This window comes from Staurois parvus, unplaced genomic scaffold (genome assembly GCF_062004578.1).
Source record: "Staurois parvus isolate SC_StPar_1 unplaced genomic scaffold, SC_StPar_1.0 ptg000264l, whole genome shotgun sequence".
In the NCBI taxonomy this organism is placed as follows: Eukaryota; Metazoa; Chordata; class Amphibia; order Anura; family Ranidae; genus Staurois; species Staurois parvus.
The window spans coordinates 145,852-159,684 of record NW_028318060.1 but is presented as its reverse complement, the minus strand read 5'-3'; the positions used below and the strand labels follow the sequence as shown (position 1 = coordinate 159,684).

The window sequence follows — 13,833 nt, the reverse complement described above, 5'->3', positions numbered from 1 at the left end:
GCATTTTATGGCCTATATTATTTGAAGTCTAACAAATAAGGTAAGATCCTGTCCACTAGAAGTGTGATCACAACAATCACAAGGTTGTCACATTTGACACTTTTTTTGTGGATTGAAAAAAAAAGGATTTGCACAGATTGTAGCATCATCTTTTGGGATTGTTTGCACAGAATTGGAAGTAATTTTTTCCTTTTTAACCTTTTAGTGTTCTTATGTTTTCCATTTATTGCTTATACATTTAAAGTATTGGACAATATGAGTTTCACATATACTGAACACTTCATTTGTTTAATTTAAGATTTAGTTAGTCTTTTTTTCTTTAATTTAAATATTTATTTATTTTCCATATAAAATACATATTCCATCATTACTCACATATACCATACAAAATCATTCCTTTTATCCCTTTCTATCGGTATTCCCTAACCCCCCCATTCCCATGCCCCCACCCACCCAGAAACCTATCCCCCTTCCTAAATAGAACCCCCCCCCACTCTGCATTTCTCCATAGCATCTTTTCCTTAGTAAGAGGTACATCCACCTATCCCACTCTACTGCTTCATATTTTTCACCTTGGACACAAAATCTTCACATTTTGTTAACCTCCCATAATACATATATATTTAGTAAGTCTAATATTTATAGCACATATTTAGTTGGATTGATCGTATCGGTTAGGGAAGTGCATCACATGCCGATTGATTAGATAATGAGCCAAAAGTTCCTGGTAATTGTTAAAATGTACCTTTTGAGTATAATTATCACACAAACCTCTTGAAATTATTGCCAAACTCAGCTTACATTTACTAGTTCAAGCTAATCTCAGGACACATCTACTTTTCAGTATGTGCTTCTTTGCTTTGCATTTAGGTAGGTTTTTTTTTTTTTGCTTCAGGCCTGCTCAAGATTCCCTACCACAAAACGCCCCTTGGGCAGCAAAGAGACATTCTTTATTGCAAGCAATTAACCTATTTTATTTCCCTGCACAAGTTTTAAACCCTTTTATTAACAGGTTCAATACACTTGTTACTTTTTATAGATCAAATTAAGTAAAGGTTAGATAAAATGCATCCACAGTTAACATATTTCATCCAGAATCTTATCTCAGCCTGAAATGCAGTTGTCAGATAAAGTCAAAGGCTGCATATCCTGGCACACAGCAGATAATAGGTGTCACAAAAGAGCTGTGCTGCACATGACCTTAATAGACCTACCTACATTGAATAGGATTTCATGCACTTTCATATGACTGGTTTCAACTTGCATCTATTGATAACAGTCAAATAAGTATCAATATGTTACAGCTAATGATACAAAAATTGATTGACTTGCATCTTCTAATTTCCAATTATTTATGAAATACATGTTTCCAACAGTGTTGGATGCACTTATTGTATAGAATAGCATTTTGGTCCTAGAATGGATACAAGTTTTTTTATAGGCAACCTATAATGTAACAAAAGTTGGAGTACTATAAATGTAATATTTACCTTAAGAAAACATGCCAAGGGCAATGCAATGGTCAGGAGTATTGCCTGTGGTCTTATGTAAATGCTGTTTTCATGATTACTAACTTTCCATGCCCTGGTTTCTTTGTGGCGGCAACCATCTTTACATCTAACATCATCAACAACCAGCATACAATAGGATGAAAAAGTCATTACATGTAATCCAGTTGCTTTTTTCAAAGGCACAGTGAGAAATATTTCCCCTTTTGAATATTACTGGAAAGTAGATCTGATGATTATCCAATGTGCTGAATGGTGCTGGAAGGCAGAACTGATCCTTTTTCAATGATCCAATGATACCAGAGATTATTTAGTTGTCCTCCAGATTTATTTTTTCTCTTCCAAGATACACTCACCTTCTTTCAACAGAAAATACAATGCAAAATGGCTGTGTTAATTCTGTAAAACAAATTGGTGACCATTTGAAATGCTGTGTACTGAAGAACTGTGACACTTAACCACTTGCCTAATGCCCAATAACAGATATACTGCTAGAGGGCAGCCACTTTGTACAAAATCACTTATATATACACACATGATTTTGCAGTTCTGGGTATGGAGCACGTGCACGCTGCCCTACCTGCGCTGCCATTGGTTGCAGCAAATGTCAATCACAAGGTCCTGGCTGGCTATTCTCGTCTGGCACTCGGTGATCACCGCTGAAGCTCAGAGGGGAAAGGTCTGTGTGTAAACAACACAGATCTCTATCATCTTAGCATGAAGAAAGAGAAAGCAGCATGTCTCGCTAGTACAACAGCACACAGCACAGTGTAAGCTCAACATAACACACAGTTAACCCTTTGATCGCTCCAGATGTTAACCCCTTCTTGCCCAGTGTCATTAGTACAATGTCAGTGCTTTTTATTAGCACTGATCACTGTATTAGTGTCACTGGGGATGTCACTGACCATTAGTCAGTTCTCACCCTGTGTCAGAATGCCCACCACAATCCAGCAGTCTGGCTATAAGTCACTGATCACCACAATTACTAGTATTGAAAATAAATAACTAAATAAATAAACAAACAAATAAATAAAAATTCCAGTATATATACCGCCATTTGTAGGCACTATAACTTTCACGTAAACCAATTAATTTACACATATTGGGATTTTTTTTTAATCAAAGACATGTAGTAGAATACATTTTGGCCTAAATTTATGAAGAAATTGGAATTTTTAAATTTTTTTATATTGGGGGTTTTTTACAGTCTTTTTTTGTTAATAGCGCTAAAAAATAAAAATCTCAGCGATGATCCAATACCACCAAAAGAAAGCTCTATTTGTCTGGAAAAAAAATGTACAGCATTGCATGACTGCGCAATTGTCAGTTAAAGTAACACAGTGCCGTATTGCAAAAAATGGCCTGGTCAGGAAGGGGTGTAAATCCCCTGGAGGTAAAGTAGTTAAGGAAATTGCCCTCTATATGAGTTATGAAATCATCTTAGAGTGATTACTAAGGGTTATTGCAGTATGAAATATATATCATATGTTTATTGTTCTTCCTCAATAAGACATGAGACCAATTATCATAGAAAAGACTGATTTGCTTATAATCACCCAGATACTCACATACTGTAGCTCTTCACATATGGGAGGGAAGCACATCCTAGACAGTACTTTGTACAAGTTCTAATGTGAATTATTTAGTCTCAAATAGTGCTAAACAATGCATGTAGCATTGATTTGTTTCAACTGTCTTATTAAAATTTACAGTGTTCCCTTTTGTGTAAGGAGGGATTGGGTAATCACTGAGAGGCAAACTCATAAAACTAATTTCTCAAAGGTACTATATATTTAAAAGAAAACACTTGCATAATGTAAATTAAGCAAGAGATGTGCTATGTAAGTAATTGTTAGCTACACAATTTTGTATTTTTTTTAAATGTAGCGTTTGTCAGAAAAAGGCTAGATACCTGCTTTTAATTTTATCCTTTCTGCATGTGCTCATTATTGCCTACAAATACAGGTCCTGTAACACCAGGCACATTTAGTAGCCTCATGCTTTATTTGTCAGTATGCCCACTGAGGACAAGGAAATTTACACTCAATAGAGCTTGAGGTGATTGTAGCCATATTAGTGCATTTGCGACAGGAACAATTGAGTACTGTCCGTGATACTTTTTTTATTTGTACTAACAAATAATTTTGAGGACAAGCTTTTGGGGAATGTCCCCTTCTTAGACCTGAAGAAGGGGACATTCCCCGAAAGCTTGTCCTCAAAATTGTTTGTTAGTGCAAATAAAAAAAGTATCACGGACAGTACTCAATTGTTCCTGTCACTCAATAGAGGAAATGCATTAGCTCACAAAAGCATGTACAAACTTACAGACAACTTTTCCTCAAACTTAAATTTACAAAATCATTTTAATGCCACTTAACTTCAAATAGTCATTTTGCCCTTTAGATCAACTTAGATAATTAACCTAGTCATACAGCGGCAGAGTGGCTCTCCTGCGCCAGATCATGTACCTAGTACTTTCGGGTAGAAAAAGCTGATTAGTGGGTTCCGGTCAATGGATGACCACTGGCACCCGCTGATCTGCAGGGAGAAAGACATAACAGAGCTCTACCTATGTAAACAAGGCAGGGCTCTGTCCTGTCAGCAGGAATGTGCTGGATTTTGATTCTTAGCAAAGCAGGGAATAAAATCCAGCACATCTCTTAGTGAAAGCAGCACACTGTACACACAGAAGCACTAGTTATTATTGTTAATATTATTATTATAAAGGATTTATATAGTGCCAACAGTTAGACAGTACAGTTACAATAGGAAACAGAGGGATCTGGTTGTTAGAGCTTACAATCTTGGAGGAAAGGTTGAGTGATACAAAAGGTAATAGCTGTGGGGGATGAGCTGATGAAGGAAATAAAAGGCTGTTTACTAGTTAGAAGCAGGATAGGCTTCTTTAAAGAGAGCGGTTTTCAGGGATCATCTAAAGGTGGATAGATTTGGAGATAGAGAGACAGATTGGGGTAGGGAGTTCAATAGGTTGGGAGAAGCTCAGGAAAAGTCCTGGAGGTGAGCATGGGAGGAGGTGACACGGGAACTACAGAGCAGAAAGTCTTGGGAGGATCAAAGAGAGCAGTTTGGTTGATATTTTGAGACCAGGTTGGGGATGTAGCTGGGGGCAAAGTTGTGGATGGCTTTGTAAGTTGTTGTTAGTATTTTGAATTTTATTAGTTGGGCGAGTGGAAGCCAGTGGAGGGATTGGCAGAGAGGGGTAGCAGACACTGAACAATTGGTAAGGTGGATGAGCCTGGCAGCAATATTCCTGATGGACTGGAGGGGGGATAGCCTATGTAAAGGTAAGCCAATATGGAGGGAGTTGCAGTAGTCAAGGAGATAAATAACCAGGGATTGAATTAGGAGCTTTGTTGTATCATTGGTTAAAAAGGGGTGTATTTTGGAGATGTTGCGGAGGTTGAGGTGGCATGATTTGGACAAGGATTGGATGTGGGCCTAAAAGGATAGTTCAGTATTCAGGGTTACCCCTAGCACCCTGGCATGCAGGGATGGATTGATAGTGGTGCTATTGATCCTGACCGAGAAATCAGGGGAAGAGGCACATGGGGGAGGAAATATTATGAGCTCAGTTTTGGATAGATTGAGTTTTAGGAAGTGGTGTGACATCCAATCTGATATGTTTGTTAGTAAATTGGTTATACGTGAGGAAACTGATGTTGTGAGCTGAGGAGTAGAGAGATACATTTGTGTGTCATCAGCATAGAAATAGTAATGGAAACCATGGGAAGCTATGAGCTGACCCAAGGAAGAAGTGTAGATCGAGAATAGGAGAGGTCCAAGGACAGAACCTTGGAGGACCCTGACAGTAAGAGGAGTAGGGGAGGAGGAAGTAGAGTTGTAAGTGACACTGAAGGTGTGATGTGATAGGTAAGATTTGAACCAGCAGAGAGTATAGTCACAGAGACCAAGTAAAGAGAATTTTTGAGGAGGAAGGGGTGGTCAACTGTGTCAAAGGCAGTGGAGAGGTCCAAGTGTAAGAGTACTAGTTAGACACACATTTAACCCTTTGATAGCCCTAGGCGTTTAACCCCTTCCAAGCCAGTGTCATTAGTACAGTGTCAGTGCATATTTTTAGCACTGATCACTATATTAGTGCCACTGGTTCCCACAAAGTGTCAGTTATTGTCAGTGTCAGATTATCCTTCGCAATATGGCAGTCCCACTATAAGTCGCTGTTCGCCACCATTACTTGTATAAAAAAATAATAATGAAAAATTCCAGTATATATACCATAGTCTGTAGACACTATAATGTTTGTATAAATTAATGGGATTACGTAGCAGAATACATGTTGGCCTAAATTTATGAGGAAATATGATTTTTTTTTTATTGGAGAATTATAGCAGAAAGTAAAAAACAGATTGTTTTTTTTTTTCAAAATGTTTGGTCTTTTCTTGTTTATAGCACAAACATAAAAAAGCCAATGATGATCAACTACCACCAAAAGAAAGCTCTATATGTGGGTAAACAATTGTAGAATTTTGTTTGCGCAAAGCATTTTATGACCACACAATTGTCAGTTAAAGTAACGCAGTGTCAAAAAGCAAAAAATGGACTGGTCATAAAGGGGGGTAAATATTTCAGAGGTTAGATGGTTAATTACACAAACTCTATACAAAAAAAACACCAACAGTTCCAGCGACTAAGCCCAAGTTACAGTTTTAATTTACTTTAACAAGTGTCACATACTGTTTTTATGCAGTCAAAAACTGACTGTGCAGTTTATGACTATGTATCCTATAGGTCAGAAGCCTCATTAACAATATTCTGAATACTCAAACTTTTGTTGTATCACAGGGTGACTTGAGTTACTTGAACCATGAAAAATGATTTATGTCTACCTATCCTAACCGGATGAACAAATAAAACATATTTGAAAATGCTCTTAAAATTTTTGTTGAACATTTCATCCTCAAATTACCAGTCTAATATACAGAATCAGGGGTGTTGCTAGGATTATGAAAGACCTTGGGCAATCTGCAGAGAGTTATGAGGAAAAATGTGAGTGTGTTAAATTGTCTTAACAGCAAAAAAGGCTTACAGGGATGTGATAAAATAAAAATTAACTACTCACTGTATGGAAATCACAGTTGTCACAGTCTTTGTAACCAAAATATGCTTTAATTGCTGTGGCACAAGCAAAACTCTCACAGACATCGTAAACCTTAGCACAAAAAAATGGATGCAGGAAATCCTAGCCTTTTTTCTCCACACAGCCAGTTAAGAGCTGATGAACGGGTACAATCCTGAAATACACCCCTAGAAACCAACGATACAGCAAACGTCTGACATAGGGAATGGGCAGCAAGAGAATGCAAAGGATACAGAACTGAATATGAGGGGCCATATCATCTGAAGTAGCAGTAGAGCATCCTGTTTTCATAGTGTGGCCTGAGATCACACCGTTCTGTGCTGGTAACGTGGAGGAAACGTGCTCAGACTCCCAGCATCAGAAAAACTGTTATATCCATTTTTTGTGGTCAGAAGTATGTCATATATACTGTATATGAGGGCTTGTATCATCTGAAGTAGCTGTATGGTATCCTGTTTTCATAGTGTGGCCTGAGATCACACCGTTCTGTGCTGGTCACATGGAGGAAAAGTTCCCAGACTTCCAGCATCAGATAATCTGTTATTTCTAATTTTTTTGTGGTCAGGAGTATGTAACGTATACTGTACATTACATATTCCTTGCCACTGTAATTTGAATGTTGCAAAGTAATTTGTTTATTCCTGACAGTGTGTAGTGCTCAGCTGTATGCAATAAACAGTCCTGCTTACCAAGAGCAGACTTCATCAGTACTCCCCCAGCACTTAGTAAGCAATAGGAGAGGATGAGTGGGACTTTAAATATACCCAAGAGGTTTAGAAAACACCAAGTAAAAATTTTTCAAAATTTACAAAATGTCCCACTCATCCTCTCCTATTGTTTAATCTGTTAATATCGGATGACGCCCTGAATTTTATTGAGTAATGTTTAGATCACTCCTTCCACATATTTATCCCCCAGCCAGGGGCGGACTGACAACTCATGGGGCCCCCGGGCAATAGGGGATCATGGGGCCCCTGTGTCCTTGCCCAAACTCAAAAAAGCCTATGAAAAAGGTACCAGGGGCATCTCATGGGGCCCCCTACTGACCCCAGGCCCTCGGGCAGTGCCCGAGTTTCCAAATGGTCAGTCTGCCCCTGCCCCCAGCACTTATTCACCTACCCCAGGCAAACATGTTAACCTTCAAATTCCCCAACCAAAAATCTCACTTAAAAAAAAATCACCCAGAAGTAAAATTCCTCCCCCTTTTCAATTAAAACACACCTTCTCGCTATCCCCCTCTTAATCATACCCCACCCTGCAAAAATTTTCCCTCGAGCCAAGTTCTCATCAACAGAAAATATCCCCCCTGCACATTTCTACCAGCTCACTCCCCTGAAAAATCTTTCCCATCCAAAGCAAAAATTTGCTGCAGAACAAATCTCCCACCTTCCTTACTGACCTCAAGTAAAAAAACTGCAACACAAAACTCATCTTCCTCCACCGCAAGCTCAATCCTTCATTGTCTCCTGCACTAAAATTTCTCCCTCCATTGCTAAAATGAACTGACCAAAACACAGAAACAGTGGTGCCCAGAAGATTGAGGGGACGTCTTTGCAGGCTTTCTTTTGGCAGTGTCATGTAATACATCAGAGCTGTACAGGAGCTTTCCAGTTTCATCCACTCTGCATTGCTGCTGTATTTGGGGTCTGACAGGTTGTAGGTGCAGAAACTGGGTCGGCATAGCTTCAGGAGCTGGAGTACTCAGCACAGTATATGCCTTGGGTCCCCAACACTAGTAATACCCATGTACACGGCATACAGCAGGTCTCCTGAAATTGGAAACCTGTATTCTCCATTCTGGGTATCCTCTGTTTACACAAAGGAATCCAGCTGAGATTTTGCCTTACAGAATATGTAAACCCAACATTTCATATTCCTGATATATGTTTGCTGTACCATATACTTGTATGAAAAAGTATCCAGTTATCTTTGTATTGCTTCCTTTCTGTGAAATCCCTGGTGTTCCTGCCAATCCCCCTGCTTTCCAATTAAAAATTGAATACAATAGACATGAGAGAACATCATGGTCAGTGTTCTCGCTGTGCTGGGAACTCAATGTGCTCTCCTCCAATGATCAGACCTCTGCTGACATGCCCCCCCCCTGCACAGCCATTCACTTGGAAGCTTAGTATACTGCTGTTTCTCCTTCCAAACCTCTCTGTGCAGCTGAGAACAGAGGGAATGTGATCACTTATAAAAAAAACAAAGAGGATTTTTCTATTTTTATATGTATACATAAATGTTTTGCTTTTCATTTCTATGTTAAACTGAATGGGTTGTTTTTACAAGGTGAGGGTTTACATACACCTTAAAAGGTCATATTGCCCCAAAAAGAAAATACTCTACTTCTTTAATAGGGTGACACCTAATAAGAGGTATATTACTTCTATTTTTATACCACTTTATTATGCTATTTACATAACTGAGAGTGAGGATTCTCATCCAACAACTACTTTTAGCCTTAAAACATAATCATCTTTTGGGGATCTACAGCAGGCAGTGCTTGGAAGATCCAGAACTAGTTAATTAGGTCAGTTAAGTAAGACTCACCCGCAAAATAAATTGCTCCTTCTTAGCACACACCAGTCTGTGTGAACTGGTTGTGTTCACTGCAAGACCTGACTCACGTTAATTTGCTCAGTTACATGTATTTACAGGCAATTCAGACCTTCAATAAGTCTTTAATAAAGTAGAACATCATTTAACCACCTCAATACTGGACACTTTCATCCCCTCCCTGCCCAGGTCAATTTTCAGCTTTCAGCACTGTCGCACTTTGAATGATAATTACTCAGTCATGCAACACTGTACCTATTTTTTTTGCTAACAAAAAAAGACAGCGATTTTTTTTTTTAAGTGTTTTTCTTAGTTTCTGTTCTAAAACTTTGCAAGTAAGTAATTTTTCTTCATACATTTTAATCAAAATTTATACTGCTACATTATTTGGTAAAAATAACCCAAATCAGTGTATATTATTTGGTTTGTGTGAACGTTAGAGTCTACAAGTGAAAATTGAAAATTGATCACATCTCATTTCTTGAGTCCCATACAAGCCAAGACAGTACAAATACCACACATATGAGCCCTTTTTGGAAATTAGACAGTCTGTGGTATTTAATAAAAGGCATGGCGAGTTTTTTGAAGTTGTGAATTTTCTCCACAATTCTTTGGAAAATTAAGAAATTAAATAAAATATGTTTTGTTTCCACAAAAATATCATATTAACAAGTTATTTCTCAAACAAGGCATAAGCATACTTGCAACTACACCCCAGAATACATTCTGCTACTCCTCCTGAGTACATGTGTGAAATTTTTTCACAGCCTAGCCACAAAAAGAGGCCCAATATCCAAGGAGAACCTTCAGGTGTTATCCACTTTAAGACCAGGTCATTTTCTGAAACTTTTTGTTTACAAGAAAAAATCTGTATTTTGCTAGAACTTAGAACTTCCAAACATTATATATTTTTAGCAGAGGCCTTAGAGAATAAAATGGTGTTTTTTTTTATTTTTATGTCACAGGGTATTTGCCCAGAGGTTTTTCAAACACAACGTTACACACTAATGCAAAAATACACTTTAATACATTTTATTGCACACAAACACAATATTGTACCCAATATTTTGGTAAAATATAAAATATGGTGTTGGACCTAGTAAATAAATACCAAACATGTCACGATTTAAAATTGTGCACGCTTGTGAAATGGCGCCAAACTTCGGTATTTGAACATTTCCATTGGTATCACTTTAAAAGCCTTTACAGGTTACCATTTTAGAGTTACAGAGGAGGTCTGGTGCTAGAATTATTGCTCTCACACTGACATTTGTGGCGATAACTCACATGTGTGGTGCGTTTGCCTCTACACAACTGAGCACGGGGGCACTTTAAATATATTTATTTATTGGTGGGACACTGGTACACTGACATATGTTTTTGTGCACTTGTACACTATGACAGATGTTGATATTGCAATGAAACACATTTGCAGATGTTTTTGTGCATTGCTACACTAGTTGATGTGACACATGATGATGTGACACTGGTATTCCATGACAGATGTTGATTGGACACTAGTACATTGTGACAAATGTTTTGTGCACTGGTACAGATGTTGATGTGACACTTGGAAAGGGACAGGCACAGCTGGTGCTTGGTCTACTATGTGGGGATGACTACAATCTGAGTTCTCTGCACAGCTGAACACTAAAATCATGATCTATGCAGAGAGCTGTCACAGGCTGCAGCATCCCCCCGCACTTCCGCAATGAGCTCTCACTGAGCTGAGCAGGAAGCTCTGGTGCAGAGACATGTGTCTCTGTTCTGGCACACATTCTGACAGGACGTTCAAAGAGTCCACTCAGAATGCTCCCGACCGTTTATGTTTAATTGAAAATAATTACATTTATTTTGCATATGTAGTGCTGCCCCCATAGGAGCCGCTGCTTTACTGTCCTGGTCTTCCCTAAACTTCACCCCACAGCCAGACACAAGGTAGTTTCACAGGCGGGTACACATACAATGATTTCCAATGATCAGTCTAGGGTTTGTTATTTTTGTAGATTTATTACTGGAGAACTTGGATATGGATGGCGAAATGTAGTAGAATACTCAAGGAATAGAACTAGTTACAGAGTCCCACTGTCAGAAAGGGGTTAAGTGGACAGAGCTCTTCAGCACACCAGCTGGTGTCCCCTTTTTCAGACCCATGCTGACTATACAGCACCAGAGGCATAGCAAAGCACACAGTCCCCAAGATCCTGCAGTGTCTGTACTCACAAGGCCCAATGGCAGAATAGTAGCCTCCTTTCAATCTTCCAAGCAAAGCCCTCCAGTGATACCAGACAGATCTTTGGCAGACATCTCCCCTCAGTCAGAACAAGGGTCACCTTCTCTCTTACTTCAGGCCCTCAGGTCACCCACCTGTGGCTGCATGACAGCAGGTGCCCAGGGAGACAGCGTGCTTTCACCCAGGCTGGTTCAGTCCTCTCCAGGAAAGACCCCAGCTTAGTATGCCCAAAAAATAAATACCCTCTCCCAGCATCTTTCAGGGCTGCACTACCTGGGATAGTCTGGAGCGGCATTAATATGCATGCTGTGTTCTGCACGAGTTCCACCTATACATCCAGAAACTTCCTAGGTTGTTTGAATACAGAGGAAGCCAGAGGCAGCACCAGCAGCACTGCTAAACAATTGCAGCTCTCTGTTAAGCAGAAAGCCTAATTGTATTTTCCTGTTAAGCAGAGGAACCAACTATAATCTAATTATCTTATCACTTAACTGAGAGGGTGCAACAACCAACAGAAGTATCCAAAGTCTTGCTATGACCCCCTGTCTTCCTCTGCGCAGCAGCACTTAAATTGAAAGGGGCAGCAATAGGAGCCAAGCAGGCTCTTCTGCATGCCCATGTGCTGAGAGGGAGCATGCAGATAGAAGAAAAAGTGAGCAGATCTAACAATGTATCACTTTTGTTTCTGCTCCTTTATTTTTCAGTTGGAAAGCTGTGGGTAGGGACAGAACACCACCATATTTATTAACTCTAACAGAAAGAGAGGTGTTACCTTTCAAGCTGCTCTGTTTTTCAGAGATGAATTGCAAAAGTGACGGTGCTGAAATATCAACTTCTTTGCAGATAAAACTGTTCATGTTTGTGTACTTCAACTCTATATTTATCTGCTTGCATGAAATACGTCTTTATATAATCTCAACATATGTCCTGTTATTATTCAGTTTATTTTAATGTTTTTGTGTTACTGCTTGCACACTTTAACTATTTTCCCCTACTGCAGTGTACCAGAATATTATGAATATGGGCATGGAACAAATGAAGAAACTTACAACAATTATGGTAAGACCAACATTGTTTAACATATTATTTTGACTAATTTGTTTGATTTACATACCTGGAAAAAAATTAAAATACATTGGCAAATTATCACATTTATACATTATCACATTTATATATATTTATCATATTTAACACATGAAATCACCGTAAGTGTAAAATACTATATATATAATGAGAGCTGATCTGCATTATATACTAGTTAAATGTATTTTTGGTGACTTATTGAGGTAAACTGATGACATGGCAATAGATGAATAAACTTCATCCAAAAGCAATAGCAAAAGCTCTTGTATATAAACTGAAAAGTATATCCTTCTGCTCTCCAGAACCATGGAAATGTTAGCAATGCTTGGTTGTTTAAAACTGAAGAGGTAGATCATAGGACTATTATTCGTTATTTATTGATGTTGCTGAAATTTAGTAAGGTGTCATTTGAAATAATGTGCTGGCTTGCCTGTTGAAATGTGTATTGGACTGTTATTGTTCATGTTGTTTGTAAGAATAACTAAACTTAAAGAAAAATTGAAAATTGAAAATGGAACATTGTGATATGTACAGGGATCATAGTCTGCCTGCTGAATAGTTAAAATTTTTATCTAGACATTGTTGTGTTGTACCAGTTCACCCCACTTCCTGGATTTCTGCATAAACCAGTGATCCTGGAACACACCATCTGGTGATTCTGGAGCACCTTGCTTACTGCCTTTTACATAACAGCCTGATGAAAAATGAAGGGGTTTATTTACGGCCACCAATCCAATTGAAACCTATGTTAAAAATTGAAATGTGATTGGTGATGTAGGCGTTTCATAAATAGGAGGTTACATAGCACAGGTATCAGGAAAATCCTCCTATTAGCTCTCTATAATGTATAAGTAAAAAAACATAATGTGAACTACAGAATATATGTTTTGATATCGCGCTGTGTAAACATTTGAAATATAGCAATCTACCATAATTAGAAGTAATGAGAACTTGATATACTACGCATTTAAAGCTGAACTCAAGGCAGATATTAATATATCATTTAATGTACTTATGTGTTCATAAAAAATGAATAAATGTAACATCAAATAAGCAGAAACATTTGAATCTGTCTGGATTTCCCCTAATCCCCATGCAGAGCAGCACTCACTCAAGAAGAGTATAATACCATTCCTGGCTGGACACTCATCTACACAGTTATATTTGGGACACTATAGTTGCTTTTTTCAAAGTAAACCTTTTGTATTTCTCATTACATTTTTTATTTTTATTTTTCTGGTGATTCATAAATGACATATTGGCACATTTATATGGAGATTTCACAATTAATGATTTGATAGGATGATACATTTGATAATATTTTTTTTTTATAA

At 38.2% G+C, this 13,833-nt stretch overlaps 1 protein-coding gene across 5 annotated transcripts in view; it reads left to right on the top strand.

The window, feature by feature from the left end:
* The window catches only part of KHDRBS2 (KH RNA binding domain containing, signal transduction associated 2), a 457,209-nt gene that overhangs the window by 346,952 nt on the left and 96,424 nt on the right, over window positions 1-13,833 (top strand). For all 5 annotated transcript variants that reach the window (XR_016313303.1, XR_016313304.1, XR_016313305.1 and 2 more), the window contains exon 8: window positions 12,417-12,475. Coding sequence is in view for 1 of the 5 variants with exons in the window: in XM_089681314.1 (XP_089537440.1) it covers window positions 12,417-12,475 (59 nt within the window). In the remaining 4 variants the exon portion in view is untranslated. The remainder of the gene's footprint in view (window positions 1-12,416; window positions 12,476-13,833) is intronic.